Raw genomic sequence first — 21,950 nt, forward strand, 5'->3', positions numbered from 1 at the left:
TCTGGGTTGCTCAGTCCGTGAAGCGTCTGCCTTCAGCTCAGGTCATGATCTCTGGGTCCTGGGATCGAGCCCCGCATCGGGCTCCCTGCTCAGGGGGGTGCTTCTTCCTCTCCCTCTGCCCCTCTCCACCCCCTCCTTGCTTGTGCTCTCTGCTCTCTCGAATGCTCTCTCTCTCAAATAAATAAAAAATCTTTAAAAAGAAAAAGAAATATCCAAGTGTTGAGGAGGAGGGATTGTATAATGGCATTCCTAAATCTGAAGCCTAAACAAGTTTTCAACAACCACAACCCTCTTTTCCAAGATTATGCTCTCTGATACATTTGCTCAAGAGCCACTTTACTCCAACACACAGATACTGGCCTTTGACACCACTTTCCACTAGAAGGAAATACAGCTCCTTGGAGAAATGACTACTTCCAGATCTGGACAAGAAAGGTACACAAATCTAGGGCACCTAGTCATTCCAAAGAGCAAGGACACTATCAAAGACAGCTAGGCTTGTGTCAAAGGTACTCAGGGTCAACTGGGATAAGCTCCTACTGGCATCAAGGAAGACAATCTGCACATCAAAGGGAAGCATAACTGCACTATACTGAAACACATCAACTGTGTTTGAATACAGGAGTTCAAAATTATTGATGAAAAACAAAACACCAAATTAATCATCTTTGTGAGATGCAAGGGAATCCAGTCATTATTTGAAAATAATTGAAGGGAAAGACTGGAACAGTCATGCATATCCTGCTTTCCATGTAATTTGTACCACTGGGTATGTCGATTGTAATTGAGGGACCTTTCCTCCATCTACAAGTATTCTCACAGATACATAAAAAAGAACTGGTAGAACAAGAAAGACATCAATTTGCAACCCTTGATGTGCTAATTGATCTAAGCATTGGACATCAAAGAGTGTGAACATCACAACAAGAGAGACCACCAGACACCAGGTGCCTCCTAAAGGAAGAACACACTCTCTGTGAAGTTTTGCCAAAAACATCAAGCCAGAATCTGATCAAGGCTCTAGGCCCAATTACGGATGTATAGGAAACTCAGGGACAGAGCAATGTGTTAAACTATTAAATTAGCAAATTCCAGACTTGGGAAGCTCTAGGAGACCAAAATGAAATCTTGTTCCATCAATAAATAAATTGCAAAAGGAAAGAAAAAATAATGGAAGAAAAATCCAGATTACAGGGGCACCGGGGTGTCTTAGTCTTTTAAGTGTCTGACTCTTGATTTTAGTTCAGGGCTTGATCTGAGGGCCGTGAGATCAAGCCCCATGTTGGGCTCTGCGCTGGGCGTTGAGCTGGCCTAAGATTCTCCCTCTCAATTCCTTTGCCCCTCCCCCCTCCCTCTCTCTAAAAACAAATCAGCCAATTACTATCTCTATTTGGTTCTTGATTCAAACAAGAGAACTGCATAGGCATGGCATTGATGGAATAAACAAAAACCTGACCACTAACTGGATATTTGATGATGTTATGGAATTACTTAGGAGAGTGTAATAATGAAACTGTGGTCATATTTAAAAAGTCCTTATCTTTTAGAACTATACTGAAATTATTTACAGATAAAATGATATCTGTCTGGGATTTGCTTCAAAATAGTGGAGGATGAACAGGGAGAAGTGGCCTTGGACAGGGATCCTGGTCATTGGAGCTACGTGTGGCTGCATGGGGTTCACTTGGCTCTTCTTCCAAAATATTCTTTTGGTCTATCTGAAATTTTCCTTGATAAATGTGAGTACATATATAATGTGTGTGTGCACGCTCGTGTATATGAGATGGGCTGGCAGGGCCCCTCGGGGGAAGCCTCCAAGTTACTGATGAGCTCAGATCCAGGCTCTGGGTTGGCGTGGGGAAGCTACTGGAGAAGGCCAGGCAGGGAGACCAGGGTGGCAATCCAGGAGGGAGACAGGAGGGAGGCCAAGAGAGGCCAGAACCAGAGCCTGGCCCATTGGAAGTGCTCAGTAGGCACAGGACTTAATATTAGCAACAGAGATTAAGAGGAGAGCTCCCAATCAGAAGTAACACTGGAAACCTCTTTCAAAACATTTTTTCATCAACGGAAAAATCCCAAGACTTTAATCTAAACACCAAGAGTGGAGTCCTCAGCTCCTGGTCATCCGCAGAGCCCTGGGGTCTGAGGGGTACCGTGCTATCCAACAAACCCTCCCCACCCCCTTCGTCTGCTGCCCGTGGGGCCTCACCCTGCGCAGATAACAGGATGGGAGTGCATGTCAGTGAGCCAAGCCCTGCCCATTTCCTGAGCATCAGCTTGGCACTAACTACTGAGAAGTGCCTGGTGTCCCCAAGCAGGGTCAGAGAAGTGGCCACAGGGCCACACATACTCCTTTCAAGGGAAACTGGCCAGTCGACTTCTTGGGAAGGCCTGAGCTGCGTGGCTCTCTGGTTCTTATAACCAAAAGAATTGAACCAAACAGGCAGATAAGACATATGCACAAAACCCAGTTGCTATTGTACAAGCTGAAACTAACGTGCCATTGTGTGTCAAGGATACCTCAATAAAGAAACCGAGAACATTGTTGCTAGACTCAGGAGCCAAGATGCTCGCAGCCAACACTATCCTCAGAAAAGACTCCTGAGCATGACCTCATCACTATCGCTGCCCCGCCCGGACCATGTCAGAATGCGGGGGGGAGGGGGGCCCAACCTTAACTCTGCCACGTCGCAAGTGTCACTTCGGGCAATGGTGTGCCCTCTCTGTCTCATTTGTAACATGACGGGGAAAGGGACCCAACTGGTGCCGATGCCCTGCTCTCTGCTGCCCTCTGCAGGCCGACCGGCGTGCCGGCTGGGATTCTTTGCCTTTCAGCAGCTTTCATCTCTAGTCTAATTTCCTCGAGGATGGGGAGTTCAAAAAAACACCTCTGTGAGGACTCTGACACATTTTATTGCACATAATCAGCTCCACGCTCCCTTCTTCCATCAGGCTGTCAGGCTAACAGCGAGCCAGTCCTGTTCCCACGTGGGCCTCTGCCTAAGCCAAGGGAGGCATCAGGACGAGAGACTCCAGACAGGCGAAGGAAAGGCGAGAGAGGATTTTGATGACATCAAAGGGTCCAAGGCAGGATATCAGGTGTTATTACCAGTATTATCGTGTTGTAACCTCCCAACAGCCCCGTTGCTGCTGCAGAAATGGCTGGTACTCGACCCATGAAGAAGCTCACAGAACCGGAAGACCCAAGTCCCGGGGAGCCTGGCTGCAAGTGGGAATCCCGCCCTGGCTGGCCTCGAACTCCTGGCTTCGGTGAGGTTCAGTGGCAATTTGATCTGCCCTCAGGCCTAGGCTGGATCATTTTTTAAGCGTTTAACACCTTGCTAAAAGATCGGAGACAACCTGGAGATTAAAGGGATTTTTTGTTAATGTCTTGAAGCAAGAGGCCAATGTTAGCAGCCACTGCTCCCCCATCCATGCCCCTGTCCAGTGAAGGTTCCCAGGTTGGCAGGAAAAGCCAGGGCTCCCTTCCAGGGTGTCAGCACTGCTCCTGGATGCCAAAGGCCTCGGAGCATCATGCCCTGAGAGGAAAGACGTGAAGAGTAACTTCTAAGCTGGTCCATCCTTAATGGAAATGAATAATCCTGCTCATCCTGCTGAAGCCACAGGCGAGGAGAACTGGCTTGGGAGGATGTGGGAAGTGATGTGTGTCCTGGCCCTGGCCCTGGACTAGCTATGTGACATTGGCCAAGTCGCTCCGCCTTGTGAAGCTCAGACTGTTTCCAGGGGAAAACAGTGTTGTAGCAGACACCGTCAGCATCCCGCTCCAAACGCCCTGAACACACAGCAACCTGGCATCATCCTGGGCTTTCTGTAGCCACAGGAGGACCCCTGGCCCAAGGGCGGGGCAGGCTGGGAGCTCCTGGGGATCAGCTCCCCCCCTCCCCAGGGAGCAGCCTTCACCCACCGGCCAACTGGAGTGGGCACATAAACACCCCCGCCTCACCCCGCTGTCAGAGGACAGCTCCGCCATGCGCCTCGCATCTCCCGGGCGGTCGGTGGAGGGCAGCCCTAGTTGTCCACTGTGGAAGCCTGCTCATGAACACACCCTCCCTTGCTTCCCTTCCTTTCCCCACAATGCAGCCCCGTAAGTGGTGATTTTTGGAGCATTTCCCAAATAAACTCCTGGCCCTTGGATCCTGTTCTCAGGAGAGCCTTCTACAGAATCCAGCCTTCAGCTGGTGGTAAGGCAACTTCCATAGGACTCCAGGAAGTGGTGGGTGTGCATGCTTCGACACCTGGCACCCAGCCAGACACACACCACCCATGGCCCTGTTCCCATGAAGGGGCAGCGGCGTCCCCAGCAGACCCTCACCCATGGCTTCACCCCTTCTTCCCCTCCTCTGACTCTCAGGGCACCCCTGCATCCTCTGTGCAGAATCCCAGGCCATCAGGAGCCTAGGCAAGGCGCCAAAGACAAGATTTATGAAAATTCCGTAAGGCTGTGCCTGCCACGGAAGCTTGTAATAAACTGAAGTGGAGGAAAGACAATATACATACAGTTGATTCACAGCCCCTTGGTTGCAGCCAGCCAATTACTTTTCAGGTGGAATCACTTAGGCACGAACATATTTCATGGCTCATTTTAGGCAGCTCTGAAGGGGGGTGACATGGTGAGTCCTTAGGGAACAGACCAGGACCTACAGAGACCTGCTGAGTGACAGAGGGGCCTACATATAGCTCACAGCTTCCCTTGCAGAAAGTCTTCTAGTCTAGAGGGTCATTCCTGCAGGATGCAGGATCCTCACTCGAGCAGATCAGGCCCCACGAGGAGGAGGATTTCAGCAATAACAGTCTGAACTACTATGTTTCTTCACTGTAATCTTTGACCAGAGTGTTCCTTCCAGCTACCAAAAGACTGAAAAAAAAAATAGCCAAACACAAAGTTGATCTAATGACGTAGGGGGCTTTGTGCTACCTGAGAATTCTTTTAAGAAAAACAAATTAACAGTAGACATTCCCAAGGGGATTCTAAACACCTGCTCCATCCATGGTTTCCGGGGACATTTGGGAAGGCAGGCGTCCCACTGCTGGGGGTGTGATAGAAGGGAGACGGTCACTTCTGGTGGGGAGCAGGTGAAGCAAGATAGGGCTGGGGGGACAGGGCTGGAGTGCCCTGGAGAATTTCAGGGACAGAGTGAGGAGCCCAAGATGAGCGTTGGGATGTCAGAGGACCACAGAGGGAAGCGAAGGGGGTTTCTGTTTGACAAGTGATATTGTAGGGGAAGAAACTGCATTTTCTTTCAAAGTATTTGAGAGACAAAGAGTGGTGTTCCTTGAATTATTTTTGGCTATGGTCTGCATTTCTTGAATGTAAAACCAAGCAATGACTGGGGTCATATGCTGCTCTGGTTTATATTCGGGTCACACTGAATAGGGGCAGAGTTAGATTGCATGTCTGGGTTAAGCAATGTTAACCGCAACAACAGTACATGGGTAGTGTGGATATTGTGAGGCTTAGTAAGAGCATTTAAAAAGGACTGGGTGTTTGAGCTTCTTTTAAATAATAGTAAGACTGTGCTATAGACTGAATGTTTGTGTCTCCTGCAGATTCTTATATTGAAACCAAACCCCCCTTGTGACGGTATTTGGAAGTGGCGGCTTCCAGAGGTTACTAGGTAATGAGAGCAGAACCCTCATGACTAGAATTAGTGTCTTCACGAAAGAGACCCTCGAGGGACAGCTGGGTGGTTCAGTCAGTTAATCGACTGACTCTTAATCTCAGCTCAGGTCATGATCTCAGGGTCATGGGATTGAGCCTACATCGGGCTCAGGGCTGGGTGTGGAGCCTGCTTAGGGTAACAATTAGGATTTTCTCTCTCCCTCTGCCCCTCCCCCTACTCTCTCTCTCTCTCTCTCTTAAAAAAAAAAAGAAAGAAAAAAGTCAGTGCAATTTTAAGGTGCATTACTAACATACTGTGTCTCTTTAGCAAAGGAAGGACCAAATCAGAAGATAAGTCACCAGGATTGAAAACTAGCCTTAATTTCTGAAGGCTGTAATTCAGTAAAAGGGAGCAGGAAGTGTCCTCTTTGGGAAGAATCAGAAGCAATGGGTGGAAGACACAGAAGACCATATTCCTATTCTCGGTGAGAAAAATTTCCAATAAATGTCAATTCTCTATAGAAATAACTGTCTAAATTTCAAACCCAGATATACTGGCTTTGAAAGAAGTGTGTCTTCTATCTCTAGAGATATTCAGGTGGACTCTGGTTGAAAAATAATAGCTATCCTCAGCTTGGGCTGGGGTCGAGACATCCCTGGTCCTTGCGGTCTCTTATAACCTCTAAAGTCACCACCTCTAAGAAGTCTGCAGACCCACGTCGATCAGACTAATGTGACTTGTTCATCGCCCTACCAGGGGGAGGACCACTTCACGGATTTCATTTTGGAGACTGTATTAAAACCTTCCTTGATTCTGTTTATGTCCTCACCTGTATCCTAACTGGAGGCAGAGGGGTAATGAACTCATTTGGCCTAAAATACACAAAAGCATGCTATCTTTCCCACATCACACCCCTTCCCCGGACAATTCGGTTTCACTGGCTATACCTCAGATTTGCAAAAGTTTGGCCAGTGAGTCATTTTTTAATTTTTTAATTTTAATGAGTTTTGTTCTTTCCTTTTTCATTCAGACAAGCCTTGGTCTCCCCAAAAGCCTTATCCCCATAGGAAATACACCAAGTTTTAGAACAAAGCCAGTGGACAGGTCTACACCCCCTGACTGACTGGAGGACTGGTGAGCCACTCCTAGGTTGGCTGGAAAGGGAGAGTCCTTGCAGGCAGGCCCAGGGAGCCAGCAGGGAGTGGCTTTGTGGCTCAGAGATGGAGGAGGAAGTTCTGGAAGAATAAAGACTCACAGGAGGGCCAGCCACCCCGATGCCTGGGTCGCCACGGTTGCCAGGAGAGCCAGGGATCCCAGGTGCACCTTGGTCCCCCTAGAGAGAGGAAACACAGATTAAGAGGTCAGTTCTGGGCAGGAGAGAGCCAGTGCACAAAAGGAATTATGTCCCTCCCGCCATCCTGACTGCAAGATCCATCAATGCCTCTCCTGCCACGTGAACTCCGCATGTCCCTCCACGGCCCCCCAGGCAGCCCATCACCCACCCAGTCCACCCCACACGCACGCAGCCACCAATGGTCATCATGCACCTTTCAAAGCTTACCGTGCCCCAGCCTTGACCATGGCTCCAAATGTGGTTATAACAAGATGGTACCTCCAATGTGACCATAGTTCCAAATTTTACTGTGCTTTCTCCAGACCTCATCACGCCCCCATCCTGACCACACCCCAGATTTGACTGCGTACCTGCATTTCAAATCAAGTCCCAAATCACCAATAATTTACCCATAATTTGCCAAGTACCTATATTTCCCCAGCCCCTTCTCCAGGGGTTGGGAAAGGCAAGAATGACTGAGCTGTAACCTTTGAGCACAGGGGTGCATGGACTGTGGGTCTCAGGTCTGTCTTCAACACCTATTCACGGTTGACTCAAGAAAGTGACAAGTTCCCTGAGCTTTAGTTTCTTCATTTACAAAGGGTAGGTAACCACAGCAGCGGCCACATCAGCAGGTGGAGTGCTCATGAAACAAGGTTCCGCACGCCGAAAGCCATCCTGACACAGAGTCTGGCCCGACTCTACATGCCAGCTAGCCCTTGTGGCAGTGGCCATTCTCCTGCACCTGTCAATCTGGACTTTGATGGGAAGAGTAAAAGGGAAGAATGTTTGCCACTTCCTGTAGAAGGAAGCTGAGACTGAATCATACCCTTTTATCCACAATTTCAAAATCCTCAGCCTCCGAAAACAAGGGCTTATCCTAACTCACCTGGATCTGATGTGGGCTACGTACAACCTTCTGGGATGCCATTGTCTATGGATGCTTACACATTTCTGCTGCATCAATATTAGAGTTTGATCAGGAATCCTGGCCCACAGACTACAGTCAATGTTACACCTATAGTTTGCAAATTGCTACCTTTCCAATTCCAAAATAAATCCGGCCCAGAACACACATAGCCCAGAACACACATCAGTTCTGTGTGAGAGACTGCGCACCTGTATGAGGTCAGCTGAACTCAGCCAAGCCTCACATGAACCGGTGGCTGATCTTGTTCAAGTTATTTAATGTCCCTGGGATGAGTTAACTTCTCTGACAAATGAAAAGAGCTTTAGAAGGTTGGTGCAAAGAGCCAATGAGATAATGCACAGCAATCTGATCTCAGGTGGAACTTGACATTGCTAGGCAACACGCTGCTTATTAACGCTTATGTTTCTAAGCGTGAAAAAATCTCATTAATAATCAGCTTACTCTCTAACCATCATTTCAATCAGAAAACTTTACATTTGGGCCTTTAAGAAAAGTAACATTTCTAAAATGATTCATTTTCCTGCAATAGGACTCTGGCCTGGGTGAGTACCTAAGTCACATATTTGTTCCACCAACCCTTGCTGTTTATTTCTAGCAGCAATATGGGCTCCTGGACCAAAAGATGCCCATTTCCAACACTCCGTGCTGAGTTCCGAAGAGAAATCCCATTCACGAGATACGGGAGGGAGGGGGCTTGTGAAGGTCTACAAAAGAGATCAACCAGTCCCCAAACCTCTCTCTAGTAACAACATTGCTGGCCCTTATCATTCCAGGCCCACCGTGGCCATGCTTCCCAAGAGCCGGGGCACCCCTCCGCCTCACCCCTACCTCTGTAACAAGGCCTCCTGAAATTCTCCTGAAATTCTCCTTTAAGCCTCAGCTGGTACATTATGTTTCTTTAGGAAAATGTGATGTGACTCATTCTGCGAAGTACAAGATGCTTGGGGCTGCTAGGAAATCTAATTTGTATGCAGGGGGAAGGAAGGGAAGGCAGGTAGTCCAGAAATAAGGGAAATCCCGGGAAAAAGTGTAACGAACAGAGGACAAACCTGTTTCTCCTCATGCCAGTTGCAAGCACACTGAGGCAGTAAGAGGGACCCGTGGGAAGATTTCGAACAGGCGGTCAGGGGACTCTAGGTCCAGTGTTAGGACAATGTCCACCTGGTCCTGTAACCCGGGACAAGTCCCATAACCTCTCTGTACCTTGGACCGTCATCAGTGAGAATGAAAGAGAACATTTGACCAAACTCCCATGTATCCTGTGAAGACTCATTTCAAAGGGAAGACACTATTTAGCATGGAGCATTACAAGTATATTATTACCACTTTATCAGTGGAATTAGAAGACAGAAGATAAACCAAACACACATGAATGTCAGACGAATCCAGAGCCTTTTTCCTCTTTAAAATATTTAATGTAGGGTGCCTGGGTGGCTCAGTTGGTTAAGCGACTGCCTTCGGCTCAGGTCATGATCCTGGAGTCCCGGGGTCGAGTCCCGCATCGGGCTCCCTGCTCAGCGGGGAGTCTGCTTCTCCCTCTGACCCTCTTCCCTCTCGTGCTCTCTATCTCTCATTCTCTCTCTCAAATAAATAAATAAAATCTTAAAAATATATATATTTAATGTAGATTTTCTTATCATTTTCTGTTTTAGCTCGGCTCCCCTCTTCCTCCCAAAGCTGCCTCACACACCAGCAAACCCTAAGCACTGCCAGCTAAACCATGCCAACTGTCCATGTTTTAACCTCCCAAACACTGACCCATCAAATAAGACTAGCCCAATCGTTCTACTTCCACAAACCCACCTCTGCCCGTACTCCTCTCTGTCCTCCTGCACATATTTGTGTGGACCTTCATTAATCTTAACATCTTGTTCCCCCATTGTGTCTGTCTGACCCTCTGACTTCTGTGTAAGTATCTTAAAAGTAGAAACTATCCATTCATTCATTTATCCAGTAATTGAGCAAGTGTTTGTCAAGTACCTAGAATGAGTGAGACCCTACTTTGGGTACAATATCGATACAACATTTTTTAAAGATTTGTTTTAGAGAGAGAGAGAAAGTGTGCACAAGCCAGCAAGGGGGAGGGGCATAGGGAGAGGGAGGGAGAACGTCAAGCAGACTCCCTGCTGAGCGTGGAGCCCCATGTGGGGCTCTATCTCACAGCCCTGAGATCATGACCTGAGTGGAAATCAAGAGTCAGCTGCCTAACCTACTGAGCCACCCAGGTGCCCCAATATCATACTTTTGCTTCCATAGTGCCCAGTTTAGGACCCAGCATTGGTGACAGCTTTTAATTGCCATTTCCTGAGTGCTAGAATGAGTGAATCCATCATTGTCCACATTTTGTCAGGTACTAAATTCTGCCTTTGAGGGGAAATCAACTTTTTACAGAGGAGGAAGCAGGACAGAGCCAGGAGGGAGCACTCAGCCCAGCCTGGAATCTGGAGTCTCCATTCTTTTCTGCAAGGTGGCCATGCCTGGCTCCTTTCCTGTATTTACGGCCCATTGTGATGCTAACATTTTCCCAAAGCAACAAAACTTCACAGCTTAATGGTTTGAGACTTTGAGCAAATAGCCCCAAGAAAAGAGAAAAAGACCTTAATGCTCTGTCAGCAAAAGGAAAAAGGCTCAAGATTAAGTAAAAAAAAAAGGAGCGGGGGCACGTGAGCTAGAATCTGAGATACTGACTCTAGAATATTTTGGCTGTAAGACATTCTGGGCCAGTCCAACAGTGTCCAGGGAAAAAATGTGAGTAAGTGTTGGTCGTGGAAGGAGATGACATCATTTCTTTCCACAAGAGCCCTTGGGGAGTTAAATAGGCTTTACTCATTTAAACAGAAAAGAACAGAGGGTCTCAGACAGACTAAACCACTTGCTCCAAGTCATCTATTCTGTAGGTCGCTGAGCTGGGATCCCAGCCCAGTTCTTTATGAAGGCAAAGCCTGTTCATTTTGCTGGAAACAAGTGCCACACAAGAAAAGGAAAAGTGTCTTTAAGGACCTTCCGGCAGTTATGAGTAATTAGGAACTGAGGCTCCCTTCCTACCCCAGGGGATTCCCTTCAGCACCATGGACAGCACTTCAGGGGGCGGAGGAGGCTGGCCTTCAACAGGCTCTCTGGCTTCTCTCCATCCCTCCCTCCTTCCATCCTAAGAGCAGCCTATGCTTCAACTAAAGACCTCCTAGAATTCAAACTTACCTTCCCAATGCCAATTAACTATGGAAATCTTTTTCTTTTTAAAGATTTTATTTATTTATTTAATTGACAGAGAGAGAGAGAGACACAGCGAGAGAGGGAACACAAGCAGGGGCAGTGGGAGAGGGAGCAGCAGGCTTCCCGCCGAGCAGGGAGATCTTTATTTCTAAACCACATTCTAACTTACAGACGTATACAGTATCAACACTGGAATAGGCCATCTCTTCCCATGCCTCGCATTTTAAATAAGAGTAAACTTTTGGCCAAAAGGACAGCATCACTCACCATCCCTGGGTCCCCTGAAGTTGGCACCAGTTGGTCAGTTGGACCCCAGGTCAAGGCTCTCTGCACTCCTGTCTCTAATATTCCTTCAGGGGTGGATAAGGGCTCTCTAGATCCCCATCTCCTTGCTGCAACCCTAAAGCCAAGTCCATAGGGTGATCTCATAATAAGGACCACGAATATTTATTAAGCATGGACCTAGGACACCATGAGTTAGGCAACTATTTTTATTTGTGTTATATCACTGATTTTTCCCCAAACTCTGCCTGGGAGTTGAATTTATTGAACTCATAAACAGTTATCACAGGGAAAGGGCATCTTAAGGCATTTCTGGTGCCCTTGCCTTCCTCTCTTCTAAGAGGCTGGAGGCTCCCTGTTGGGGAGGAAAGTGAGAGCACAGGAGCACTGCCAATGACACGCGGGGCTCAGGGCATTACAGGGGGCCTCAGAGACCAGCCTCGGGCTGGTGATGGGGCCACAAGGCCCTCCAGAGTCTGGATCCGGCCTCCTGTTCCTCTCCACCCATGCCCATTCCTCTGGGCATATGGGACTATTTTATATGCCCCCAAATTCAGAAGAAGTTGTTTCTAAGGGTTTTTTTTTTCTTCTTCAGAAAATAGGAAGTTGCCATACATTTCCTCAGATCACTCTGAGAACACCCCCGTTTCTTTTGACTTTGACCGTGAACAACCAAATCACTAGCAGGGATTCACAGGAGCGATCATGACCTCAATCAGTGCAAGCTTAGGAGGCTTACAGAGGCTACCTGCCTGAATAGGGAGAAACCCAGGAAGCAAAGAAGTTTCATGTAGAAGCAGCAAGCATTCCTGAGGCCTCAAACTTCTATCCTCGATCTTATTGTCAATGAGCCTTTTACATACAATTGTAAAAAGCAACACCCTCTGTGGCTATGTTGTTGAGATCCCGAAGATACAGCTCTAGCATAAAAAGGAAAACCTCTCCTACTATTAAGTGGATGGGGATCTGGGGTTTGGGATAAAGCTTCCCAGAAGAGCAGCATCTATGGTTTTCAGAAGCACCGTATCCTAGCTAACACAGCTGGGAGGGATGGGGATGCACCACAGAAGAGTTTGGCTGACTCAGAAAGTGGCTCTGGGGGTGGCAGGCAACGGGACTGAAGACACACAAGAAGAATTTTTAAAAACTGTTTTCATAAATACATGCCAGTGGGCAAAAAGTAATATAACGATACAACATTTTAATGTGATTTTAAATATACATGTTACATTAAAGCAAAAAAATATATAAACATTCCAATGTCCATCAGCGATGGGCTGACCCACATTCTTAAGTTCAAGCAACGGAGATGGTTAAATCATGTTGCATTGGATGTGGGTGCGCTCACAGTATGTGCTTGTGTCTGAACACATTCCACGTCCTGCCTCGGTGTCTCCTCCTGTGTCAGTACCCCTGTGGAGAACCCCTTCCTCACCTCTTCCCCTTCCAAACCCTGCACTTTAAAATCAAGATAAAAATCACCTCCTCCAAGAAGACTTCCACAGTCAAACCAGGCTGGGCTGGGGAGCCTCCTCTGAGCTTACTCAGGCCTTAAGCTTCTCTCTACCCTAGCACTTGTCTGCTTCTGTTGACTCCTTTATCTGTTTTCCCCTCTGGTCCCTGAGCTGTTGGAGGGCTGGGAACATGTCCCATACACCAGTGTTGTCCCATAGCCCACCTCAAGGTCTGACACGTGGCAACCTAGTGGATGGGCAGCAGATGCAATCATAAATGCATTCACTGGTGATGGGAGCATAAATGAGTCCATGAGTGAACAACTCCATGTAAAGGTACCTTCAGGGAAGAGTCCCCGGTCACTCAGGAAAGCTCTCCTAAGAACAGTCCCTCCTGGGAGCGCCTGGGAGCGCCTGGGTGGCTCAGTCAGCTAAGGCCTGCCTTTGGCTCAGGTCATGATCCCGGGGTCCTAGGATAGAGCCCTGCACCGGGCTCCCTGCGCAGTGGGGAGTCTGCTTCTCCCTCTCCCACTCCCCCCCTGCTCATGCTCTCTCTCTCGCAAATGAATTTTTTTTTTTTAATCTTAAAAAAAAAAAAAAAGAACAGTCCCTCTTGGGCCAAGTCAGCTTTTCTGAGTTATGGTTGCAAGTGAGTTGAGGGTGAGATGACAGGTATTTACCAAAGCTTCCCCCTTTCACCCCTGGGCACAGAGCTAGCCCACAAACTCAGTTTCCCCTGCTGGCAATACTGAGAGGTTGGTTGGGGGAAATGAATCGCCACCTCCAGGTCTGGCCCACAGTCTGTCCACTGTCTTTCCCTCATTTTCCATTGCACACCAAGGACTGGTAGCAGACTCAGGTCCTAGATGGTGGGACAGTCACTGGACTGAGGTGGCCGTGTGGGCCCAAGCTCTCCACCCGCCACCACTCCCCGTAGGCTTACTGGGAATGACACGTAAAAGTTTAGTGTGTTAAACATCTGAAATTTGGGGATCATGTTACCATAATTGACTAAAAACACAAAACTGCTTAGATCTATTGTTCTGCCAGGTGAAGACCAGTGTCTTCTGCAACTTCATTTAACAGCAAGCATTTATTAGGTGCCAACTGTATGGCAACGACTTCAGGATCACCAGGATCACCGTTCAGAGCCCTCAAGTCTCTAGTTAAGCCGAATGTGATAAACTGCGGAACGGGGAAGTGGACTGAGGTGGCCAGAGATGCTTTACAATGAAACAATGGTTCCTTACTTCAGGCCAAACCATGACATCACGATTTGCTTGGATACACACTCACCTTGATTCCTAGAGGTCCAGGTAATCCAGGTGGACCACGAAGCCCCTGGGGAAATGAAGAATACAAGGACAGTGATGAGACCATGAATGCGCATTTTACCCGTCCACCACAAGCCAAGCTGTGTGCGTCCTATGCTGTGGGCCTGAGGAAGGCAAGGGTCTCACCGTGGCCTGTTGTTTACAGAAGAAAGCACAGTTTTTGAGCTACAAGTCTCCTGCGTGTGAGTTCTGCCTCGGCCGCCTGCCGCCTCCGTGTGACCCTGAGCAAACCCCCGTATCTCTCAGCTTTCTTTCCCACTTAAGGTCTTCTACCACAGGCTCCCGCAAACGTGGGAGGGCCAGCCTTCAAAGGAGAGCTCATGGTTTCCAAAGCCTGGTCCCTTTCTCATTTCCCATGATATCAAGACCTGGGGAGCCAATGAGAAGAGTCTTCAACTTCAGGCTGAAGGGCTTTGCTTGATGCAGACGCATGGCCAGATTTAAAAAAATCACATTTGATTGTATTGGCTGAAAGCCAGGGTGAGGGAAGAAGAGAAGGTCCGGTCCCTTGTGGGTTTGCAGCCAAGCTCTGTGACTTCGGCAGGTGATTCACCTCCCCAAACCTCACATTCCCCATCAATAATATGGGGTTGATAATACTGCCTTCTTCTGAATGCTTGTTTCCCTCTCAGATTCATAAATTAAATCCTAAGGCCCAAGTGAAATTATTAGGAGGTAGGGCCCTTGTGAATGGGATTCCTGCCCTTGTAAGAGAGACTCCAGAGAGACCACCCACCCCTTCCATCCTGTGAGGACACAGTGAGAAGTGGACATTCTGTAAACCAAAACAGGGCCTTCACCTGAACCTGACCATGCAGACGCCCTGAACTTGGCAATGTGAATACCCTTAACTTGGACATCCAGCCTCCACAACTGTGAGAACGAAGTTTCTGTCGCTTAGGGCCACTAATTTATGGTATTTTGTTATAGGCACCTGAATGGGCTAAAAAAAGTACTCACTTCTCAGGGTAGTTGTGAGATTAAATGTATGGTGTTTAGCACCTGATACCATAGTTAACATAATAGACGCTCACCCAGTGCCACTTTCTGTGGATTTATGTGTATTTTCTCACTTAATCCTTGGGAGGTCAGCCAGTGTCTCTCTCTCTCTCTCTCTCTCTCTCTTTTGTTTCCTTTCCTTTTATTTTCTATTTTTAGCCTGATCGAATGAACACAGAAACCGCTGGACCTGACACTCACCGGCTCGCCGTCCTTTCCCTGTCCAGGTGCTCCAGGGAGCCCGGGAGCCCCGGGATCGCCCCTGGGACCAGCTGGTCCTGGACTCCCTTCTTCACCTGCTGCTCCCTGGAAAGAAAAGAGGACAGTTTCCAGGATGAGTGACATGCAGAAGGTAAGCTTCTCAACGGTGAGCGAGCCTGAAGGGGGTCAGGAGGCTTCTCGGTGATGCTCTGACGAGTCTACACAATGTATGTGAGTTGGCCTGCGTCCCCCCAAATATGTATGCTGAAGTCCTAATCCCCCACACCTCAGTCGAGAAACAGGATCTTTGCAGATGCAATTCGTTGTTAGGTTGCGGTGGTCCCTAACCCAATATGACTAGTGTCCTTGTAAGAAGGGGAGATTTGGACACAGGCAGACGCAGAGGGAAGACAGTGTGAAGACACAGGGGGGAGGCAGTCATCAATAAGCCGAGAGGGTTCTGGAAGAGACGCTTCCCTCATGGCCCTCAGGAGGAACCAGCCTTGATGACACTTTGATTCAGGACTTCCAGATATGGTGAGAAAAGTCAGGCAACACATTTCTGTTGTTTAAGCCACCTAATGAGTGATATTTGTCACAGCAGACTTGGCAAGCTGATACAGGCAGAACGTGGGAATGGGCAGGATATTAGCGCTTTTATAATCCAGTCGCCTACCCTGTGCAAGAAGCATCCGGTGCATCTCTTGTGGGAGGTCCTCCCATTTCTGCTTGAACTCCTCCAAGAGCAGAGAGCTCATCACCTTGCTAGGCCTTATTCCTTTATCAGGCAGCCCTGTTACACACTGTTTCTTTCCATTCAGCCAAGAGTGCCCTTTCTGGAATCTTCCAGACATGTGACACTCAACCTTGGAGTTCCATGGACAGAATCTAACCCCTCTTTACAGGGTAGGCCTCCAGCCACAGGAACACAGCTCAGGGCTGCAGAGTGGGGGGGGGGGGAGGAGAGAGACGCCAGAGATAGAGAGCTTCCAGGACCTGAGGAGGGAGGGAGCTGCTCTTCACAAATGCTCACCATTCGGACCACAAAGCCTAGAGCTCCATGGGGCAGCCCTGGCTGTGGAGCTTGGGTGAAACCACATGAGCCACAGGGGCTCCTCTTCCTGGGCAGGGCTCCCTGGGGGCTGAGCTGCAGCGTGAACGCTTGTAGCCATGCCTTGCTGGAGAGAGGGTGCGGTAAGGAGCAAGGGCTGGGAAAGCAAGGGCCCCGCCCCTCGGCAAGCCTAGGGCAGGATCGGCTTCCCCGAGCCTCAGGCCAGCCACTGGAGACCCAGGGAGAGAGAAAGAGCCTGCCCTGGCAGCTGGGCTTCTGACCACTTTGCAGAGCATCCCCTCCCAACGCAGCCCTGGCTCTGGGCCCTTACCCAGGCTCTTGCACAGCCAAGGAGGGGGTGTCTGGCTCCCTCTAGTGATGGATATGCCAACAGCTCACTGCTTTCCTCCTCTTGGCTCTCAACTGGACCTCAAAACCTCCAGCATCTTGGTCACCCGTTTCTAAGGTCATCAGTGCCCTACTTACTGTGTGTCCAGAATAGAGCGCAATCTTCAGACATGGTATAATCAAGGCAAAGCAGATGGGCCAGGGTTATTTTTTTCCCCTGGCTTCATCTGGGTGCTCTACTTTTATTACTGTAATCTACGATGGCATTATCTTCTTTCAAAACAAAAATTAGCACTTGCACCACATAAGGGTTATTATTGGGCTTATCATCAACCAACACTCCAAAAAACCTCAGGATATGTCCTACAGGTTGGCTGATCATTTTCCTCCGCGCTAAACCATTTTTATCTGAGACATGTATTTTAAAATCCAGCCTCCCTGCCAAAATGCAAATGTACCATCTATTCTTGTTAAATTCTGCCAAAATAGAAAGGACAAAATGATCTCTCCTTTAAAAGGTTCTGGCTAAAGTGGACCTGAAGGTATTCCCAGCAGGACATTGAGGGACCTGCGCTTAAAGGGGCCCCGGTGGAGCGTCTGCCAGGTGGAGGATATCCGGGGACGGGACACCGCTCGCGGAGGGAGATGGGGCAGCAGATCTCCTCCCCGGCCCTCTGCTGAGCCTTCTGACGGGTCAGTTCTGCACTCCATCTTTACAACCTGCCACTGACACGTCACTGTCCTCATGTTACAGACATCAGGCGTCTCCGCGCCGGCACACTGACATTTGGGGGGATTGCGGTGGGGGGTGCTGTCCTGCAAGTGTGAGATTGTTGGCAGAACCCTGGTTTCTACCCACTGGAAGCCAGGAGCAGGCCCTCAGCAATGAACCCCAGAGTCACTTTCACTTCCTAAAATGCAGGTGAAACAGGACTGGGGACCTTCCTCCCCTACCTCGGGGGCATTGGTGTTCTGTGGAGATACCATGTCTCTCTTCCCTCTAATAAATGAAACTCTTTCTCAAACTTGGGAAGGCTTCAGGGTGCACACAGAGGTGTGGGATGGATATGCTGGTGCACCGAATTGAGAGAAAGGGGGCCTTGGAGTCAAGCTCCGCTATCCGAGGTGGGGCAAGTCACCTCCTTTCCCAGAGCCCCCTCGAGCCCCCATCTGTTCCCTAGGGATCTGTCTGACTCAGGTCTGCTGGGAGCCTGCCGGAGGTAGCTGCATGGCTTTCTCTCTCCTCTACCTAGAAAGCCCCTTCGGACCCCAGCGCCTGAACACAGGCCCCAGTGGCTGGGCCTCCACCTCCAGGGCTCCTCAAGAAGCCAAGTACAGATGCTGCATATGCTGAGAACAGCTATGTCTTACCTTTTCTCCACGCTCCCCGTCTTTCCCAGGGGGCCCTCTGATGCCAGGGGAGCCCTGAAAAAAATACAGGTTATGCACATAATAAGTTCAAGATGGCCCGTGGCTCCCAGAGAAGGGTGATCCTACACCCTCATAGCCAAGGCTACCATCTGTGCCCATGGGCTCCCCATCCCTGACTTAATTTCCCAGGGGGAGACCACTCCTCCCTGCCTGCCCGCATGGTCCCTCCCTGTCCGCTCACGTGCCCCTGTGCCGAGCCTGCCCTGCCTGGTGGTCTGCCCCGCCCCAGGCAGTGGCTCTCAGAGGGCAGGGCCCGGCCTCCACTGGACACGAGGGAGGATGAGGATGACCTAGGAACACAGGCTCCACATCAGGGCCCTGCTCCACCCCGTGCCCTTGACATCACCCAGGGCTTGACTTGGAGCCAAGGCTTAAGTGCAAGTGGCCCAGGGATACCCCAGGGGGGAAACAAAGCAGTGAGAAAGGGGAGGACAGAGGACAGTATGCATGGGTGCAGCTGGAGCCCAGTTCTGCAGGTGCTCCCGGAGCTGGTTCAGGACACGCCCTCCGGGGCTGCCCGCGTGAAGGAGCCAGGGGTTTACGCAGCCGGCAGCTCGGGCTCATGCTCATCACCATGTGTCCTATAGCTGGACATTGTGGGCTCCGAAAGCCGGAGAAAACCCTCAGGCAAAGGAACACAGGGTTGACAAGACATAGGCATGTTCCAGCACCATCTCTGGTGACCACTAAGGACATGACTCAGTCTCCCTGTGTCTGCTTTTCCTCTTGGGTAGAATGGCAGCAGTGAGAAAAATCACCTCCCAGGGTCAAGGGGATTCCATGAATTAACGCATGCAGAGTTCTTAGAAGAGATGCCGCCATGTGTAAATGATCAGCCTCTAGGGACCCTGAAGGTCGGGACCCCTGTGAATCCTTTAGGTTTGTCCTGTCTCTTTGAAAGGCAAACTCGGAGGCTGACCCCAACATCCCCGATGTTCACAGGCTTTCTGCAGTTTTCTGCAGTTCTCACAGTTTTGTTTCCCACTCGGACATCTGATGAGTGGCCTCGAGCCTTAGGCTGGTGAACTTTCTAGGTGACCTTGTCTGGGATGCCCATTTTTCCAGCTGTCAAATGGGAGCAAGGATGGCTGTGCCTACACCACCACCCCTCCGCCCGCTTCAGGGACGAGAATAAACATGTTAACCTGGGGGGGGCTGCTGTGGATCTGCAAGCGGCACTGGTGCCCGCCCCCCCATTACTCACCGCACTTCCTGGGGGGCCGTCGGCACCAGGTGGGCCCGCGGTTCCAGGACTGCCCTATTCAGAAGCAGAAGTTTAGAAAGGCTCAATGTATCAACGACAAGCAGTTACCCCAGAGTCTCTCCAAACCTGCCTTCTCCTCAATTCACTGTAGCTTGCTACTTCTGACCGGACGTTCCCCCCACGGGCAAGGTGAGCCTCCTCCCGTGCCTATGTGGTGGCAGCCGGCCAGACCTCCAGTGAGTGGGATGCTGGCACAGACGTGGGAGACAGGACAGAGGGCTCTTGGAAGCTCCTTAAGACCAAGGCATGGAGGTGGCAGAGGTAGGGTGTGCGTGTGCACTTGTGTGCGTGTGTGTGCATGCCTGTGTGTTGACTTTGACAGATGAATCACGGAATGCTTCCTGGAGGAAGTGGACTTGAACGCAACACTGATGGTTAACAAAGAGTCCATGGGAGGAGGCGTGGGGGTCAACACCCATGGAGATGGGAAGCAGGGAACTCCCCAAGGACTGGAGGCTACTCATGTTTCTCCCAGGCATCCGTGCCTGCACTCGGCTTCATTGCCCGGCATGCTGCCCTCCACCCAGGGTTCTCTCTCTCTACTAGCCGGGAGGAGCCTGCCATCTGCACCCGCCCTGTGACATCCACGTCACTCATTGCCCTTGGCTGACCCCATTCCCACTCGGCCACAGGCACAGATGGCCTGGGTGTGCAAATGCCCCCCAGCCGGGGGCCTCTAACCCACAGTCCAGGACCTCTAACTACCACCACTGCTTCACACAGAGCCGGTGTGGAGGTGGCCTCATTCCACCAGCGCCACACAGGAGGCTGAGCTCTGCAGCCCTGCACCAGGACACTTCACTCCATCAGCCCCCAGGGTCCAGTGCCCACCCCACAGAGATTCTGGCCCCGCAGGAGGCGAGGCACAGCAGCAGAGAGCTCAGAAGGCGTGTGCATGAAGGCACCTGTCTGCCCGTGTCCCTAGCTGCCCCTGTGTGCTGGGAGTTTCTACAGGGGTGTGTGCATCACTGTACATGTGCAGGCTGGTTTTAGAATACGTGTATGTGTGAGTGGGTGTTGGTGTGTCCCTGTGTGCCTCACCCCTGTGTGTGTGGAAGGACACTCCGTTTGTGGGCTAGGCATGTGGACAAAGCCCTGAAATGCTGGGAATGTTGCAGAGACCAGGATGTCTCTCTTGGTCCTCACTGCTCCGGGGATGCCTGGCCCTGGCCGAGCACTCTGCCCACCCCTCCCATCAGCCCTGAGCTGTGAGCCCAGGGGCACGTGCCCAGCCCAGCCTCCCTCCATTGCCCCCAGGAGGCATGTGGGGCATGAGGACTCACAGGGTTTCCAGCTGTTCCAGGAGCCCCACGTGGGCCTTCTTGTCCCTTGGCACCCTGCCCGGGACACAAAGGGGCAGGTGAGACATCTTGGGGAAGCTGCCCACGTCCTCAGGCAGGGCCATCTCGGGGACAGCCTGCTCATCAGAGTCAGTGGATGCAAACGGCAGCACAGGGGGCAGAGTCCGAAGCACGCAGAAATCACACCCCCCCCCCCCCGGCCCTGGGGCTCGGCCTGTTATCTCGCCCCATCCTCACCACCCCCAGGGACAGGTGTCAGCGCTGACACATTATTAGATAAATGTGGCTCACAGTGACAGGACGGCCCAGGCCCAAAGAGGCAGCCAGAGCCCCCCTGGGGTCTGGGTCCCCACAGGTCACTCCAAAGGGACCTCTCCAGAGAACGTGCCTGAGAAAGGCAGTTTCTAAGAAGCCCAAGCAGAGAAAAATGACAACAAATCAAAATGCTAAACCACACCAGCGCCCCTTACACCAGAGCTGCCAATCAGAGCTGGGAAGGAAGGCATTCCTGCATCTGAACCGCCCTGTGCTCTAGCATCGCTTCCCCATCCAGGGGTCCAGAGGCAGCACCCATCCCCAGGGCTGCATTCTGGGGGTGCCTTGTGAGGGCCTTCCGCCCTAAGGCACTGGGCTCACGGCACCTAAGGCAGCGCCCCCTGGTGGGCAGCCCCCAAATGCCAGGCACACTGACCAGTGGGGACAGGGAGGGACGGGGGGCTGCTGGGGATTCCTGCACCTCAGAGCCCACAGGTGGAGAGGGGGCTTCTTACCGGTGCTCCAGTGGGTCCCCGAGGCCCCAGTTCTCCAGGATGGCCCTGGGATCCCTGCAACGCAACAACCATCAAGGAACTACGTCATCATCCTAGCTCTTAGCAGAGGGGGTTGGGGCAAGGACACATGCAACAGGTCTGATTTGGGATCCACGGTGAGGACGTGCTCAGAGCCCTGAGGAAGGAGGGAGGCGCTGCATTCAGTTAGCGGGGATCCTGTGGGTAGATCGTACGTTCAGACCTGCCACCACACGGCCCTTGGATGGCCTGTAACCAGTGCACAGGCTGAAGGGCACGGGGTGCAGGGTGCAGGGCACTCACCGGTTCCCCAGGCATGCCGGGGTCACCCTTCTCTCCTTTTGGCCCTGGCTCTGCCTGTTGGAGAAGCACAGAGTATAGCAGACACGCCCTGCCCTG

The 21,950-nt window shown here is 50.8% G+C and overlaps 1 protein-coding gene across 1 annotated transcript in view; it reads right to left on the reverse strand.

Moving 5' to 3' along the window:
- COL22A1 (collagen type XXII alpha 1 chain) overlaps positions 1-21,950 on the reverse strand; it is a 247,474-nt gene that overhangs the window by 69,490 nt on the left and 156,034 nt on the right. Inside the window, exons 33-40 of the mRNA XM_027583883.2 lie at positions 21,855-21,908; positions 21,534-21,587; positions 20,746-20,799; positions 19,403-19,456; positions 18,139-18,192; positions 15,369-15,473; positions 14,131-14,175; positions 6,877-6,954 (exon numbers count right to left, since the gene is read on the reverse strand). Of these exons, the coding sequence (XP_027439684.1) occupies positions 6,877-6,954; positions 14,131-14,175; positions 15,369-15,473; positions 18,139-18,192; positions 19,403-19,456; positions 20,746-20,799; positions 21,534-21,587; positions 21,855-21,908 (498 nt within the window). The remainder of the gene's footprint in view (positions 1-6,876; positions 6,955-14,130; positions 14,176-15,368; positions 15,474-18,138; positions 18,193-19,402; positions 19,457-20,745; positions 20,800-21,533; positions 21,588-21,854; positions 21,909-21,950) is intronic.

This window comes from Zalophus californianus, chromosome 4 (genome assembly GCF_009762305.2).
Source record: "Zalophus californianus isolate mZalCal1 chromosome 4, mZalCal1.pri.v2, whole genome shotgun sequence".
Taxonomy (NCBI): Eukaryota; Metazoa; Chordata; class Mammalia; order Carnivora; family Otariidae; genus Zalophus; species Zalophus californianus.